At 38.1% G+C, this 16935-nt stretch overlaps 2 protein-coding genes across 5 annotated transcripts in view; both read right to left on the bottom strand.

Annotated features, from left to right (window-relative positions):
- rps6ka3b (ribosomal protein S6 kinase, polypeptide 3b) overlaps positions 1–7119 on the bottom strand; it is a 36610-nt gene extending 29491 nt beyond the window's left edge. The window contains exons 1-2 of the mRNA XM_034108584.2: positions 6674–7119; positions 2029–2088 (exon numbers count right to left, since the gene is read on the bottom strand). Coding sequence (XP_033964475.1) covers positions 2029–2088; positions 6674–6736 — 123 coding nt within the window. The 5' untranslated portion in view covers positions 6737–7119. The remainder of the gene's footprint in view (positions 1–2028; positions 2089–6673) is intronic.
- A 962-nt stretch (positions 7120–8081) lies between these two features.
- Positions 8082–16550, bottom strand: pdha1b (pyruvate dehydrogenase E1 subunit alpha 1b). Of its 4 annotated transcripts, XM_034108801.2 has the most exons (13): positions 16399–16550; positions 15300–15320; positions 13834–13989; positions 12714–12779; positions 12453–12626; positions 11902–12028; positions 11731–11822; positions 11513–11605; positions 11269–11424; positions 10899–10970; positions 10560–10627; positions 10326–10434; positions 8083–9689 (listed from the first exon to the last, which is right to left on the bottom strand). In XM_034108801.2, the coding sequence occupies exons 1-13, from the start codon at positions 16456–16458 to the stop codon at positions 9525–9527; spliced, it is 1359 nt and encodes a 452-aa protein (XP_033964692.1). In that variant the 5' UTR covers positions 16459–16550; the 3' UTR covers positions 8083–9524. The 4 variants fall into 4 exon arrangements, with proteins under 4 accessions (XP_033964693.1, XP_033964692.1, XP_033964694.1 ...); XM_034108802.2 differs by lacking the exon at positions 15300–15320 and having other exon boundaries at positions 8082–9689; XM_034108803.2 differs by lacking the exon at positions 13834–13989.
- Positions 16551–16935: the final 385 nt, after the last annotated feature.

Below are 16935 nucleotides of genomic sequence, written 5' to 3'. Positions count from 1 at the left end.
TCTGGAGAGTGAGGTAATGAGTGCTCAGCTCTTCTCAGACAGTGGATCTATAAACCATCTCCTCTGCATTTAAAAATCGATGCTTGCAGCTGCCCTGCCTCTGACACACACACACACCCACGCACACACACACACACACACACACACACACACACACACACACACACACACACACACACACACACACACACACACACACACACACACACACACACACACACACACACACACACACACACACACACACACACACACACACACACACACACACGCTTTGAAACTAGGAAGAGTCTCAAATTCTGTTTTATCCAAGTGGAGACATCAGGCTTTCAGCTCTCTACAGCAGTGATTCCCCACCATTAAAAATAGAAGAAATGATCAATAAGGATAAAAAAAGACATGAGAACAAATCAGGAAAGATGTCAGTTATAAAGACACATTAAAAGGAGAAAAAGCCACCAGAGTGTACCAATGCATATTGAAAAATGTATTCGACATATACTATATATGTTGTATGTATGTTACTGTTGCTAAATATGAAGAAATATCTGAGAAGCAGCTCATACATGTACTGTTCTGCTGGTATAGCCATTTTGTTACGAGATAACTAAAGCATCACTCGCTACCGCCAAAGATACAATCATCATCCATTTGTAACATCACTAAGTCTGCCAGTATCCATCCCACATGTTGTTTTTACATTGTTCCACTGTGAAACTACTGACAATAAAGTGTGTGTGTGTGTGTGTGTGTAAGTTTGAAAGTGGGACACAGGAAGAGGAAGTGTTTGAGGCATGCTGAGAGAAAGTGGGTTAACATAGAGAGAAAATAACAACATCTACTCCCAAAATAGCACAATAAGTGATGAAATCTAGCAGAGAGGAGGGATCTGAGGGAGGATTCTTTTTTTTATGATAAAAGATGACTCATGACTTTGATAGTGAAACACTCTCACATTCAAGCCAGCAATTATCCTGCAGGAGTAGGCGTTTTTCCCCTCAAAAAGTGGATGTATCATCGAGCAGCACTGAGCTTTTTGTGAATGCATTAACACAAAAGATGAAATCTTCAATAGCTCATGGCTGCATAATGAAGACTGTAGCAGGGAAAGCGTATTCCTGCAGTGGACCCTGAACGTAGCATCTCCCTGGTTCCATCAAGAAAAACCAATGGGATTTTTACAGGAAATAAACTCTGTGTCAAACCAGTGTGACACAGTGTGTCAAACATGTGAAGAGCATGGTCACATGACCTCACGTCACCACCGCTAAGCTAGGGGTGGCTAATGTTTGGAGGGATGCCGTTTAGTAGTCTCATTTAGACACTTGCTAGAAGCCACTGCTTTTAAATTCACCAGTGTAGTATTTAATCACATACTTTGTGTCTTAGAACAAAAGGTGAACATCTCTTCAGTGACCACACACAGGGGACAGGAAGTGCTAAGATGCTGACTCATTACGGTTTCTTTTTTTTGTGTTGATTGCACAATCTTTCCTTATTTTACAATAGTTAGTCATGTTCTTATTGTATTACCTTCATTGTATATTCATGTTTCTCATATTTCTAAAAACAGACCTTATTCAGGAATCTAACCAAAAACTAAATCAAAAAACGAATTGAGCATGAGAAAGGGAACCAGAAGTGGTCAATGCTGAATCATTTCAGCATTGTTCTGATATGCTTCTTTGTTTGGTCTCATTTCACAGTGTGATTCCTCTCGCTGTGTTTGTGTATGAACCAAACAACACGGCACTTTTCTTGAATGTAAATCTACTTGGCAATAAACCTTATTGTGGTTTGAGGACTCATTCCTGCACCCCTATCTTGAGCTGATATACACACACAGCTGCCATCACTGAGATCAGAGCGGTTCACTGTTGTCAGTACAAACAGCGCTTGTCATGTTTACAAATGAAGCCGACTTAATGTCAGCAGAGACTAACAGAAAGCTCCGAACATACTATGGAGCGGCCACTCTGATTGATGTGTACATAAAAGCCAGGAAGAAGAAAAAGGGGCGGGACTTACGACGCAGACGGGCATCGAGTCGTCATCGCCTATGGAGTCCTCAGGATCGTGATGGGGATCCTGTAATCACACACACACACACACACACACACACACACACACACACACACACACACACACACACACACACACACACACACACACACACACACACACACACACACACACACACACACACACACACACACACACACACACACACACACACACACACACACACACACACACACACACACACACACACACACAACATTAACACAGATGACAATAAACGCCCTGTGAGGACGCTGCAGGTTCAAACATGCTTCCATAACTGCAAACACCTCGGTGTGCATGCTTTATTCAAACGGATTATTCATGAGAGGACTTTTGTCTTTGTTGTACAATAGTCACAATAATTAACCGAATATTTTGCTAATCTATTAACCGTTAGTTGGTTTATCAGCCTCTCAATTGTGTTTTGTTCTGCTTTCTTTCTCAGTCTTAAAGGATATTAGTCCTGCTTTCATAATAGGTTTGATTATGCATCATCTTTATTGTTCACTGTATTTTGTCAACACTTGCTGTTGATCATCATGACTTGTTTCATTCTATGAATCTTTTAACATTTACATTATTACTTTCAAGTCCAACTGATTTGCTCAAAATGTGCTTTATAAATATAGTTTTGGTTAATGATTCATAAAGTGCATTTTTATAGAACATTTTTCTCTTCTTTTTGTCAGGGTTACAGGGGACTTTTAAAACAAATTGTGTTAAATGACAAATAGCTATCTGTAATAAGATCCATCCTTTTGTCACATCTGCCGCCTACATTCCTGTATTTTTTTTGTGCTACCGAGCTTTCAGAGGTGAAGCAAGGCGATCTATGAGTAGGCGTCTTTTATTTTGAAAAGGCTCTCATCATCTCCCACCCGCTCTCTGTGACGGAGGAATCAAGCAGAGGTCACAATTGAAAAAAAGAAAGTCCCCAGACGGTCACAGTGTGAGCTTTCATTCTACCTCATCCAAAAAGGAACACAACAGATATGAATTAACATTACGTAACAGCACAGGATTAGTCTGCTCTCCTGCTGGACCAGCAGATGAGACACTACTACCGCCAGAGAAAAACAATAATAACAACAAAAGTCATTATGTACTTTGCCGGTAAGTGCGGCGTAAGCTTGAAATCTGCACAGCGGGGGGGGGGGAGAGAGAAGGGAGGGATGGATTATGATCAGAAAGAGAAAGATGCAGCCAGCAAGGTGACAGAGAGGTTATAATGGAGAGGCAGAGAGGAAGTCAATGACTGTAGATTGATAGATACAAACTGTGCAAACTGACTGAGGACTCCTACAGTTGTTGAATAATCTATAAAATGTCACATTTGCAAAAAAAGGTTTCAAGGTGACATTCAGAAATCATTTGTTCTGTCCAAGCAACATCCGAAAAATATTTTGAGTGCATTTGTTGTTTTATTGACCTATTGATACAATTATAAATGTGTAACTCCACACGAAAGAATTGGACAGCTTCACAATTGTCTCTCTTTGAAAACACATATTGTTCGAATGTATTTGTTACAATACCCTCTTCAAGAAAAAACATGTTCTGGTACCACCTTCAGTTTCAATGGATTTTTTTCCTATCCTTTTTTATTTCCTTTTTAAGTGTTTTACTATTCATTTTTTAAAGCTATATTTTAGTTGATATATGTTATTGATACTTATATGTTACTGTATCATATATTGTAATTTAAATGTGTTGCCTTGGGTGATGCTGTAAGGCTTCTAAATATGATTGTAATAGTCAAATTAATTGGTAAATGCCATCAAATGTATTAGAACAGTTATATATCTTTAAAACTATTATTTGGAGAGAAAAAAAGCAATTTGCTTGCATCACCTTGCGCTCTGGGAGATTAGGATTTGTGGTTTCTATTATTTTCTGACGTTTTATACACAAAAAACTCATGACAATAATCATTACTTGCAGCCCTAAAGGATCAAATTATTCCATTTTCCATCCAAGCACTTTCTTTAAGCCCGCAGCGTGCGGATTCATCGCTGAAGCCATCTTTATCTACACTCATCTTTGTTTCTGCATTTCAGCAGCAGAAAAGTGCAGCCACTCTCTGCTCTTTGTGTTGAATGATCTTGTCTTCAGGGCAAAATCCTGCAAAAAGCATCTCGACTTCATTCCACAGCTTCACCCCTCTCCTTTGTGTGTGTTTGTGTCCTGTGTTGGCCTAGAAAAAAAACTAGGGTGACAGATTACTGCACATCGCTGCACGCCTAGAGAGGCTACAAGGTGTAACGAAGGGGTCAAAGGTCAGCTTCTGTCTGGTGGAAAGTGAGGTTGAAAGAGGCCGCGTGGGAAAAGCTGCGCACAGGTACGAGCTTGTTAGGAAGTCAGACAGAAAGAGAGGAGCCGGGTGACTCAGTGCATTCTTCAGCATGACTCAGGTTTGATTATTCGCCTACAGAGACAAACACACACTATTTCTCCATACAGCTCTTGTGACACCTCACACAGGAAGTGGACACACACACACACAGACGTAAGCTCTTCCTGAATCGTGAGTGGCACCGCCTCCTGCTCTTTATCAAGAATCAAAATCGTGTAAGAAGGAAGAAAGGAGGAAGCAAAAAAAACACTCAATCTGAAGCTGTTTGTTTCAATCTGAAGTCTCAGTTTGAAATTCTTTAACAACAATTCCACACCGTTTGGCACCAAATGATAAATATTCAAATCCAAACCAAGACATGCTGTGGCCTGATATATTCTGCACAATAAATCATTGGAAACAACCCCAAAGTGACTCATAGTGGCTTTCTGACACCCACCCAGGAGTCATTTTCAAGGACTTCTGATCACATGTTATGCCTCATTTGTGTTAAGTAAGCACGTGTGTTACCCAATAAGAATGATCTTTTTTCATTGTTATAGATCAGAAACTCGTCTTTTATGGTAGTGAATTGAATACTTTGGGTTTATTATTCTGTTGCTTTTAAGAAACAAGACTTTTGGAGATGACAAGCATTTATTTTGACATATTAATGCTCACAATGTATCTCTGTAACATGGCTATACTATATAGAGAGAAATGTAGCACATCATTGGTATCTTTGTGAAATGTTATGGCTTTTTTTGTGAGTCTATGTTTTAATGCATTTCTGTGCTTTTACTGAGTATTAATTTTCCCAATAATGATGCTATTATCATATTATTGCACTTAACGCTATTTCTACCTTTACATTAAACAATTATTAACAAACATACCGTGATCTTATACTTAACTTTTATGTCTGCATATCCTGTATTTTATTCCTTCTGAACGTTATTGTAGTATGTTCTGCTGTTTTAAATCTAAAGAGCTTAAATGGATATAATAGTCATATTTAAGTGACTTATTGCGAGTCTCTAACTCTTAATAGTGACCTGTGGCAACTTATTGATTTATTGATTGCTAAATCAAGCATGTTTGGACTTTATGGTTATGGACACATGAATGCACTTTATAGAACAGCTATGATATTACTAAATAGTAAATACATTTTAAGATCATTGATATCACTTATATTCACAATGGTAGGTTAATAAATGTGTGTCTCCTGTAACACTGATCTAATACACATGTAGGAGTCTGACAGCATGTGTCTGTGCTCAGACTGAAGCTTTCAAATCTATTTTAATCACATTTGTTCTCAGTATAGGAGCTGTAAGAGCAGAATAATTATCTTATAGGGTCTTCAAAGTGAATTATGGCCCTTTTGTATTGTATTCCAATCTAATTTGGTGTACTCATAGAAACACGTATTGTAAAATAATTATAAAATAGTGATTCTAAGGTCGATAAGAGCTTTTTTGAGAAAAGGAATTGCGCAACCCTTTAGCAGAATATTTATCCTATAGCAATTTATAGATTAATAATTGTGTATTTTATTTTGAATTCCATATCGAAGCTTTAACAACATTGAATACTACGCTAATAGTGGCAAATTACGGTGCTTAATAGAGTATTTTATTCTAATTTAGCATCCATATATCACCTTAAAAGTACAATAATATAATAATCAAATAGTGACTTGAAGGTGTCATTGCTTCAATTTACATCTTGCTGCATTTCGTGTATTTTAATAGAATTTGGCATTCATATATTATCTTTAAGAGGAGAATGCCTATCATATACCTGTGGGTATTGTCCACAGTAGATGACCATTACATGTATGATCTGTATGTGTAATGAGTATTTGTAAAGCGCTTTGAGAGTCTTTGATAAAGCGCTATAATAAATATAAGGATTATTATTATTATTATAAATAGTTATTACATGGTGTACTACATTGCTTTAAATAATATCTCCTTGCTTTGTTACTATTTAAAACTAATTGTGAGTCCAATAGAAGCGTTAGAGCAGATCAACTATATAATAGCGACTTTAGGTAGTATTATGGTTTTTCTGTGTGTTCGGTCTAATTTGTAATGTAGACTATAGCTTTTTTTAAGAGCAGAACACTTCTCATAGAGTCACTTTGAGGAGTATTATAGTGCTTCAAATTACATCCTGTTGTGTACTTCTACTCTACCTGTGGACTACCTGGCTGCAGCCCAGCTTAAAGTCACCTCTCAGTGTGACAAGGTGTTTAAAGAAATGTCTCACCTCTCCCTGTGTCCCCCCCAGAGGCATCTTCTGCCAGGGGTCCCCCAACTGAGCCAGAGGCATCTTCTTCTTCTACTACTTTTCTTTCTTCTTCTCTTATAATTCTCTTCTCAGTCCCAATTCTTCGTCCCTCCCTCGGTCGACAATTCCACTTCAGTCGGCGTTTTCTTTCTCTTATGTTATCTTTATATTAAATGTTTTTGACGCCGAGGAACCGAACCGCCCGCGGAGCTCTCCACCGAACGTCCGAGCCAAGCTGATCCGAGCGAACACCTCCTAATCCCGGATCTGCCGCGGAGCAGAGACCGCCCCTTCCTCCAGGGAGACAAACATGAGAAAAAGCTGCAAGCAGGAGGACGCCCTTTTTCGGAAACTGATTGACTCAACACACACACTTACACAAACACACACACTACACACAGTTATCTCTCTCTGTTTCTCTCTCACTTCCGTTGTTTCCCAATATGGCGGCCGGTGTCAGTTTACCTGTCTGTCAGAGCGCTGCGTCACGCATGCGTCACGTCAGGAGGCGTAAAGTCACTTTTAAATTATATAAAAAAAGAATACAACTTTAAAATTGTATAATGAAATACTTTTTTAATATAGCTTGAGATATAATACAATTAATGAAATGTAAGACACAAAAAAACCACATCATAAACATTAAACTGTCAATGTTTTTGTTGAAATATAAGAATTGAATATATATATATATCACATTTTTTTTTCTTAAGATTAAGTTAATTATTTAAAAAATGTTTGGTTTTAGCTATAAAATCCTTTGTATTCATATCAAACGTATTTAGTGCAGTTGTTTGAGTACATAAATGCAATTTTTTTAGCTCTCATTTGTATTCCTAATTATTATTCGGTTTAATTCATTTTAAAAAATGTTTAAGATTTGGTTTTTCCCCCCATTAAATTAACAGACTTTTCATCCTTACAATGTTGGGTTTCCATGAATGTGAATACATAAAAACAGTTGATTTTACAATCTGGTAGTGACATCTAGTGGTCACTAGTAGTGGGGAAGTTAATTTACTGTAGTAGTAAAAGTACTTGTAAGTAAAAATACTCATAAGTACTAGTCCTTCCCTGGAAAAAGATTACAAATAAGCAAGTATAAAATGTCACATTCTCTTACAAGATTAGAACTATTGCAATAATATTAAGGTAGGATTTGACTGCTGTAGTTAGCTCATTTTGAACCATTAGCTAATGATTATTTCTTTATAGAAGATTAATGTGATAATTCTCTCCTTATAAGGTTACATTTGTTAAAATAACACAGCTGTTCATTTGTTTGTGTGCTCAAATTTTTATCTAAAGTATCTAAAGCCGTCAGATATAAGCAGTAAGAGTAACAAAATAAAAGGCTGAAAGAAACCATGTATTTCTAATAAACAGCAGAAACAAACATTTATATTCATACTTTCTTTTTGCATTTATTTTACAGCCAGTCTTTCAGTTCAACACAGTCAGAGTAAAGCTTTGTATGTGTACAGGTTGAGTAACAGTAACACTTCTAATAAAGGACAGCAGTACATGAAAAAGAACATTCTGGTAAATGTTGTTTTTTCTTTTCTTTCAGATGATTTTCCCAAGAGCAAGAATAAACAAATAACCTTAAATCTTAAGTGCATCTTTACATGTAGCGGTCACATAATTCTCTAAACAAAAGACTGTAAAATAATATATTGCAGTGCATCCATCTTCCTACGGAGAAAGAATTCTCTCCAAGCGTTCTTCACCAACAAGCTAAAGTACGTTTTATATCATACATTTCTTTCACAGACAGGTATGTAGTGATTTCTTGGAAATTTCTCCAGGGAAGTGGCTGGTAAACGTGGATAATACCTTTAAAAATATTTAGTTTATGACCTAAATGCACTGATCAACAGTCATCTTCAGAACTAATGTAAATTCCTGCAACTCAAAATAAACACTTTTCAATATCCCGCTAAAAGTAGTAATACCGGTGTAGAAGTTAAAGTGCTGCATTGAAAATCCTACTTTATTTTAAACATCAAAATGTAAATTAAAGTACTAAACATTTAAAGTAATCATTATTGCCCCATTATAGAACTGTAATGGTAATATTTACTCATATATATAAATATTTCGTAGCTTAATTTGTAATGAATACTACGATTTGTATCTAATAAATGTAGCAGAAGAAAAAGTACACAATTCCCTCTGAACTGTAGTGAAGTATAAAGTCAACTATATGATAGATTAAAGTATATCATAATCGTTCTTAAGTACAGTATTAGAGTAAATGTACTTACCACTTTGCTTATCTTGCCCTTTAGTGTTTCCAGCTTGCCAAAACAAACGGAATCCTTTCCCGCAGTCTCTTAAAAATACTTTCAACTAAAACAAGTCTGAAAGTCAAAAGAAAATAGAGATCGATTCCTTAAACCAAAATTTAAATATTCATGATTGTTTTTCTCCAAGTTGCAGCTAGATTCTTGGCGTCCGATGAGGCAGAATCTCAGTTCTGAACATTTCAAAGTTGGAAAACAACAAAAGTGCTAATAAAATGTAGATGGGAGGAAAGAGGAAGCTACGTTTTGTGCGTAGTATAACGTTCAGTCCTGAATGAGTTAAAACCTGTAAATCACGCACAACACAAACGGGCTGTTCAGACATACAATAAATCTTAAATATATCTATATAAAACTATAAATAAATAACACTGGCAGGTTTCAGGTCAAAGTCCAGTTAAGGTGCGGCATGATCGAAAAATCGAGGAAAGGTGTTGAATGTTTTTTTCAAGTCAGCATGAGGGTGCAGTTTACGGGTAGTGTTGAGCACTGGGTGACAGGTTAAGATGTTGGTGTGTGTGAGTCTAGCTGACAGACTTGAGAGCGACCCAGGGGTTTGTCCCACGGACCTCCAGCGGGGCATCGTTGCTGAAGATGTGGTTGCAGAGCTCCTCCAGAGGGGGCTCGGGGTCTGAGGTCGCATACAGAGCCGCCTCCTCCACCTCCTTACGGATCGCAATGTCAATTTCCTACAATAGGAGAGAGGACTTGTGTCAATTCACGCAGCAAGACACATGGCAGGGTGTTGTTTTGGCACCCCGAGAGAGGACAGTTGTCTTAGAAGGGACAATTAAAAGATTGGAAGTTTTATTTTGTCATCTTGTGAGATAACTCATATTCCAAGTAACGTAACAAATCCCTATTTTATACATTCCTGCACAATGGTACCTCTAGAAACTGCACAGCTCTTCCACTTAACTTCTGATTTACTGCACATCTGTCTCTCTTTTATTGAGTTTACTTTTTTGTTAATTTTTACAAGTAGCATATACAAACAGTTTTCCCCCCTTAGTTCTACATTAATTCCCATAGCCTACAACATATACTGTCAAATTTAACAAATAAAAAATATATTTGAATTAAATCTGAAAACTACCACAAAAAATAATAATCCTGAAATAAATGTCTCAAGCAATGTCTTAATGTGAGAAATATTAGATAAGAATGTGAAAAAAAAATTAGAAAATATTTTCCTTGTTGATTGTAGGTTTGTGTTGTTCATGTAAATATTATATATAAAAGATATCTAAATGAAATTTTAAAGAGAAAAGAACAGCTTGTGAAATCTGAGTGTCTGATGCTTTTAAAACAGTCTGCGTGTTCACCTTGAACTCCTCCACAGAGGCCATGTTGTTGGTGAGCATGCGCTCCTTCAGCATGGTGATGGGGTCGCTTTTACTGCGCACTTCCTGAATCTCGTCACGGGTGCGGTAGCTACAGAAAGTGACATCATAGAGTTACTATTAGACTTTGGTAAAAGGAAGATGGCAAAGCATTTTGTGGAATTTTAATATTTGACTGATGACGTTTGAATATGAGCTGACAAAAAGTTTACACACCTGACACCGGGGTCACTCATGCTGTGTCCATGGTAACGGTAGGTCTGAAGCTCCATTATAATGGGACCCTGAAACATAACACAAATCATTTCTATTGTCTGTGATCATTATACATTGTTTATTCTCTCAGAAGCCAAGGAAAAGTACTCCAAGAGTTCGATTCTGTAGGGGAAAAAAAAGCTACAGGAAGTAAATGCTACGTGGAGATTAAGGGTGCAATGAAGCCTTGAGGGGCAAGTGAAAATAAAAAAGATGTTAGTCTGATCTTAATAGTTTTCCTCCCCTGTGTTTATGACTTAACGGGTGCAGAAAAGTGATGCCAGGAAAAGCTCAGCTCACCTTTCCGGCTCTGCAGTGGTCTGCAGCAAACTTGGTGGCTTCTCTGACACACAAGACGTCCATCCCATCCACCTACGAGAAAATGCAACAGAAAATAACGTTTTAATACAGACAATTCATTTTTGCATCCAGAATTGTACTTGCATTACAATATTTCTATGTGATGTTAGAGTTTTTGTAAGCAGTATCATACATGAGCGTCAAACAGCTAAATGGATGCTCACACCTGTTACTGCCAGGACGGACATTCAGCCTCGTCCTGTTATAGTCTGGGTTCATTCAGGCCAGCTGCAGCGTACAGCCCGCAGACACACTGCAGCTACCGCCTAAGAACCCCCCCCATTAAACTTTATATACGCATGTGTCTCACTCTGATTCCTGGGATGTAGTCTCCTCTCTTGTAGTACTCTGTGCTCGCTGAAGCCCTCTCCACAGACGTCCCCATCCCGTATTTATTGTTCTCACAGACGAAGATGCACGGGAGCTTCCAGAGGGCGGCCATGTTGAAAGCCTCGTACAGCTGGCCCTGAGTGGATTAGGAAAAAAAGGTCCGAGTTCAGCAAAGGTATATGAATTCATTGCAAGATACTTAAAGTATTAGGCAGGATATTTACCTGGTTGGCCGCCCCGTCTCCGTACAGAGAAACACACACCTGGTTGTTGCCCTTGTACTGGCAGGCCAGAGCAATGCCAGCTCCTAAAGGAACCTGAACACATCACAGCTGATCACATATAACAGCCAACACAAATAAAAGGTTTACTTTTAAGCATCACCAAGGTCATTTATCCTCTTTCATTTTGGCTGTCCAAATGCATACATTTAGGCATTTACCTGTGCTCCCACAATGCCGTTGCCTCCATAGAAATTTGGCGCGTACATGTGCATGGAGCCTCCCTTCCCTTTGGCCACGCCGCCTCTACGACCTGAGGAGGAACAAAGAAGAGGTGTGAAAAAACTGCAGGCATGTTAAAAATGTCATCCATTTGAAAACATTTCCCTCACCTGTGAGCTCTGCCAGGATCTCTTTGACTGCGATCCCGCGGGTGTACGTGTAGCCGTGAGCGCGGTACGCAGTGATCAGGTGGTCCGAGGGGTTGATGCCCGACTCGATGCCCACCGCACACGCTTCCTGAAAACAAGCACTTTATTATACCAACAAAACAAACTGGTTGTGCAGGTGTCTTTATTTTTGCAGTAAATTATTTGACTAATCTTTACTGTCCAGTTTTTTTTGGAGTCTCAATTCTCTATAAAAAAAAAAGGAGTCTTAAAAAAAAAGATAGTTCCAAAAAGAAAACGTACTGCATTTGCACCTTTATGCAGTAAATAAATGAGATCCTTGTAGTATAGATGCAAATTAAAAAGGTTTTATATCAAATATGTTATCTAATTAGCAATAAAAACAACTGATATTACATGCTGTTCAAAAGACTATTATTATACCAGTAATCATGAGATTCTCATGTTCATTTTGTCTTATAGCAGCGTTCACTTCCTCAAACAAATGAGGAAAACACAAACCTGCTGCTGTGCATATTTCTGCGTGTCCTCACCTGTCCGTCGTACAGGTGGCAGAAGCCTCTGATGATCTTCTGTTTGTACAGCTGGTCAGCTTTCAGCTCCATGCGTCTCACCGTCTGCATGACGCGGTAATACTGCAGGCCCTGCTCCCGCGTCAGCTCCGCCTTCAGGGGGGGGCCATCCTCCAGCCGGTGCAGCTCGCATTCCTACTCCCACAGGTAATTAATATTTAATATGACAGCTGTACAGAAACGTTTCAGTGCAGTGATGTCGGATTTTTGTTTTTGACCCGCCTTGATGTCAAAGCTGGCCTGAGAGGTGAAGTCAGCGAAGGAGCGGGACACCACGACTCCGGCACCCTGTGAACAAAAACATACACACATTAAAAAAGGACAAATATTAGTCATACAACTCACACATGGTGAATCACAAAACAAACAGTGTTTCAGACCGACAGAGTGGAAGCTGCCCCCTTATCACAGTGGGTGTAAGAAAGAAGGATGGGAGGAGTCTGGTAAAGGTTTAACATTGCTACAGCGGCCGGATGCCACATTTCTAATATTGTTGAGCAATAACTGGCTGTTTTTGGGAAGGTATAAGAAGAAGGTCCTCCATTAAGCAGCCACTTCAGAAGACAACATTTAAGTGTTGTGAGAACACTAGCAGGACAGTGGGGGCAGAGAGTTTATCAATAAGTTGGTCAATATAAATGCTGATAATTAATAAAGTACCAAGCAAAACAAATCTCAAAGTAATTGCTGATTTTTTGCCAACCAAAATGCTTTTGAAAATGTTGGGGATCTGGCCTTTAAAAATACAATCAAAATATATATTTTAAATGACGGCATCAACCAATAACATGTCTTCAAAAAAATAAAAACACATGGAATTCAACAAGTTTGTAGCAGCTTTGGTTTTAGTGCAGCTCCATAAAATGATTACTTTAGGTGCTAAAAAAGAAAGGCATGCATCTGTGAATTCTGTTCAAAATGTGCCTTATTTGTCGCATTCTTTTACTGATTTCATACATTTCCCAGAAAGGGAAACAAAAGATTAGAAAAACAAAGTTCCAACAAATGGGAGTAAATTTTTTTGGAAAAAGATACAATCCGTAAAACAATCGTTAGTCGCATTGTTAGTTTTAGCTTTCTTTAGAGTAGTGCATAAAATGATACAAATGTTTAAAAAAACAACATGCACCCGTGTTATTAAAACCTTAAAAACGTTTCTCATTTTAACATGTTCAGGGAGGGATTTCACACATTTCCCAGAAAGAAACCCCAAAGATTAGAAAGACCCAGAACCAAGAAATAGGTGGCATCACGACGACGAGGTTATTTTAAATCAGAATTGTAAACACATAAGTTAGGATAAGTTAGTGATCAGTCACATGGAGGATGGCTCGGTCCTTACTGGTCTGTCTGTCTCGGCCTGGTTTTTAACTAACTGCTCGGCTGGCGCTCTAGTTCTGACAGGAGGAGGTTTGGGCGGCTGCCTCTGGGTCAGAGCCACCGTGGGGGCCGGCGGCGGCGAGGTGACACTGACGTACTCTGACAGGTCGACCAGCAACTGAGGAGCACAGGAGCCAACGTATCAGAGCACAGCCGCTCTACAGAGGCTACAGGGACACACACCATGACAGCTAGAGGAGGAAACAGACTGGCAGCAGCCCAACAGTGTCCACACTTCATCTGATATTTGCTTCATTGGCACATCATTTAGATTTTGCAATAATGTTTATATTGAGGTACTTTTTTTAACATAAGAGGGAAAAGTGCATTTTGTTGGCATGTCAGTTTATCCAGAGACCCACATACGACAGTTTAAGATGCATCTTAAATGAAAAATCTACAAACATGACTTAAACACGTTGGATGGTTTTTAGACAGTTTAAAAGTAACTGTGACATAAGAACCAAGACTCTGAAGTGAACATTGTGGGAAAGCTACAAATCATAGATCAGGATCAGCATTTCTTGGACAATTGGGATTGCATTTTAAATCGCAATTACGATTATGGCTTGCAATGATTACGAAAACAACGTAATTGAAATTAAAAGATTTTTTAATTATTATTATTCATGTTATCAACAAAAACATTTTTATTATTGGTTTTTCAGTTGAATTATACTTAAAAGTTCAGGGTAATCAACTGTTAAAAACATACTGTTCAAATTGTTTTTCTCCAATAAATGTATGTTTTCAAAGTAAATGGATAATCGTTTTTAATAATCGTGATATCAATTATTGACCCAAATAATCGAGATTAGGATTTTTGCCATAATCGAGCAGCCCTAATTTCACTATACATTTTGATAAAGTAGATATGGCTTTCTTCACCAACAGGACATAAGAACAAGGCACCTATATTGTATGTGTTGCATCTAAAGATGTTTCTTAATGACATTTATGTTTTTGAAGCTGGCCAAGTTCTCTGGACAGTGTTGTCTTTTTGATTAACTGCACATCTAACTTTATTTTAACACTATTGAGAGTTAGATGTCCTGCTTTAAATGTTGTGCCAATGTGAAATATCCCTGTGGCGGCTTTCCACCAAGATCATATGGTCTAACCATGCTACCACTGATGAATACATTAGACTTTTTGCGAAATAATTGTGAAAATAAAAAAAACACAAGACTGATGATTGGAATGGACATTTGTGATTAAACTAAAAGAGATACAAAGTACAACTAAACAAAATACAGTTCTGATTGAATTCTATGCATAAGAAGCATTAATGTAAACATCATTGTTATTTCCTAACAGCATTTTTGTTATTTATTAATTAAGAGGCACCTTAGAGGAGCCTCTTTTGAAAAGTCACTGCAGGAAAGGAGGCGTAGGAGACAAACATCAGGAGTGCGTGGAGCTGCTTACCTCGGACACTGTTTGGGCTCCCTAGGGTTCAGGTGAGGTTGGGAGAGGAGGGAGAAAAGCAAGAAATAAATTGGGATTGTTGAATGTGTGAGAGTGAATGAAGAGTAAGAGGAAGCCGGCGGGAAAGGGAAAGCAGGAGCGTTTTCAACACGGAGCTGAAACAACAGAAGTCCTTCAGTCACAACTTTGTTTTTTCAAATCAAATGTATATTTGAATCATATTCCAAATAAAGACCGAAGGATCCCTGCTGCGGCTGAACCACCACCACAAACAACATGCTGTTGAATAAGCTTAGTGATGAATATGGATGCACTGATACCAAATTATCATTTGATCTATATTGACTAAAAAAGTGTAAGAGTTGGATTTGTCTAACCTACATTTTTTAAGTAGTTCTGTATAATCCCTTAATGCATTTCAGCAAAGTTGTATCGACATTGATGAAAAGTTCCCCCAAGTCATAGATCGAAAAGCACAAGCATGTAGATTAGCTATATTTTTAAGACAATAGCTTAAACATTGTGAGGCTGTGCTCCCATTACAAAAATGGTCACTTACATTACTTTTTACTTATCCATGTTTACCCCTTGCAGGATTTGTGTACATCTTAATTAGTTTCATTCAGTATAACTGTTTGTGCATTGTTAACATATTTAAAACATTAACAAACTTGTTTTTCCACCACTGCTAACACGTGGTAGCTAAATGTAGCTTCAAGTCAGTATGTATCACATCAGTGCATACCAATCAATACAAGCTGCTGGAGGAAGGCAAACCACCACAATCAGACACATTATCTAATCATAGTTAATGAAGATTAACTGAAGATAAAGAGTAAAGAGTGTACACTCCCCAGTGTATCCATGCCATTTAGAACAATCACCCTTTACTCACTCAACATTGAGCAAGCACACATAATTTACATTATGTGACTGATTAATACATGCAAACATAGCACGAGTCAAACTAGCCGCTGGTGCTCACATGCTAACTGTTCACACAAGGTCAGCCTCAAGCAAAACTTAATCAAAACTAGTTAGCTGTTAGCATTGTCCCAGACACGGCCACCAGCTTGAAGGTCACCCCAAAACAACTCACCACATTTCGCCCAGTCATCCTACACAGTGCGTTAGAGATAGTGGTCAACATGTTTTTCATGCTACTGAACGACGACCCGGCTCTGGAGGGATTATAACAGCGGACGTTAGTCGCTGTGCTAAATCCCTGTTGGTGTCCGTGAGATAGCGAGTCCGGTGGAACACAATGGCTGCTTCGAACATGGTTCCCCCTAGGTTATAGCTGCCCGGAAATTAAACTAAACATTTAATTTAGTACAAAATCTGATAGAAACCCCAAAAGGTGAAACATAAAAACGAATAATATATCTAGAAAGATGTATTAGTCCAACTGTTTTAATAGTATGTAGATTACTAGAAGATATACCTTTGGGATTGTTAATTTCGAAAGGTTATATTTAAAATGTGTAACGGGCAGATTTTAAAGTAAATGTGTTCTTGTCTTTTGAACAGTTCTAAATTATGATTCATTTTACCAAACAGGTATTTTTTATGTAAAATGTTTAAATAACACTACACAATCACTTGTATCAAACATAATGAAAGCAAAGACAAACAG

This window comes from Pseudochaenichthys georgianus, chromosome 20 (assembly GCF_902827115.2).
Source record: "Pseudochaenichthys georgianus chromosome 20, fPseGeo1.2, whole genome shotgun sequence".
In the NCBI taxonomy this organism is placed as follows: Eukaryota; Metazoa; Chordata; class Actinopteri; order Perciformes; family Channichthyidae; genus Pseudochaenichthys; species Pseudochaenichthys georgianus.
Note: the sequence above shows the minus strand (reverse complement) of the source record. Positions and strands in the feature narration are given on the sequence as shown.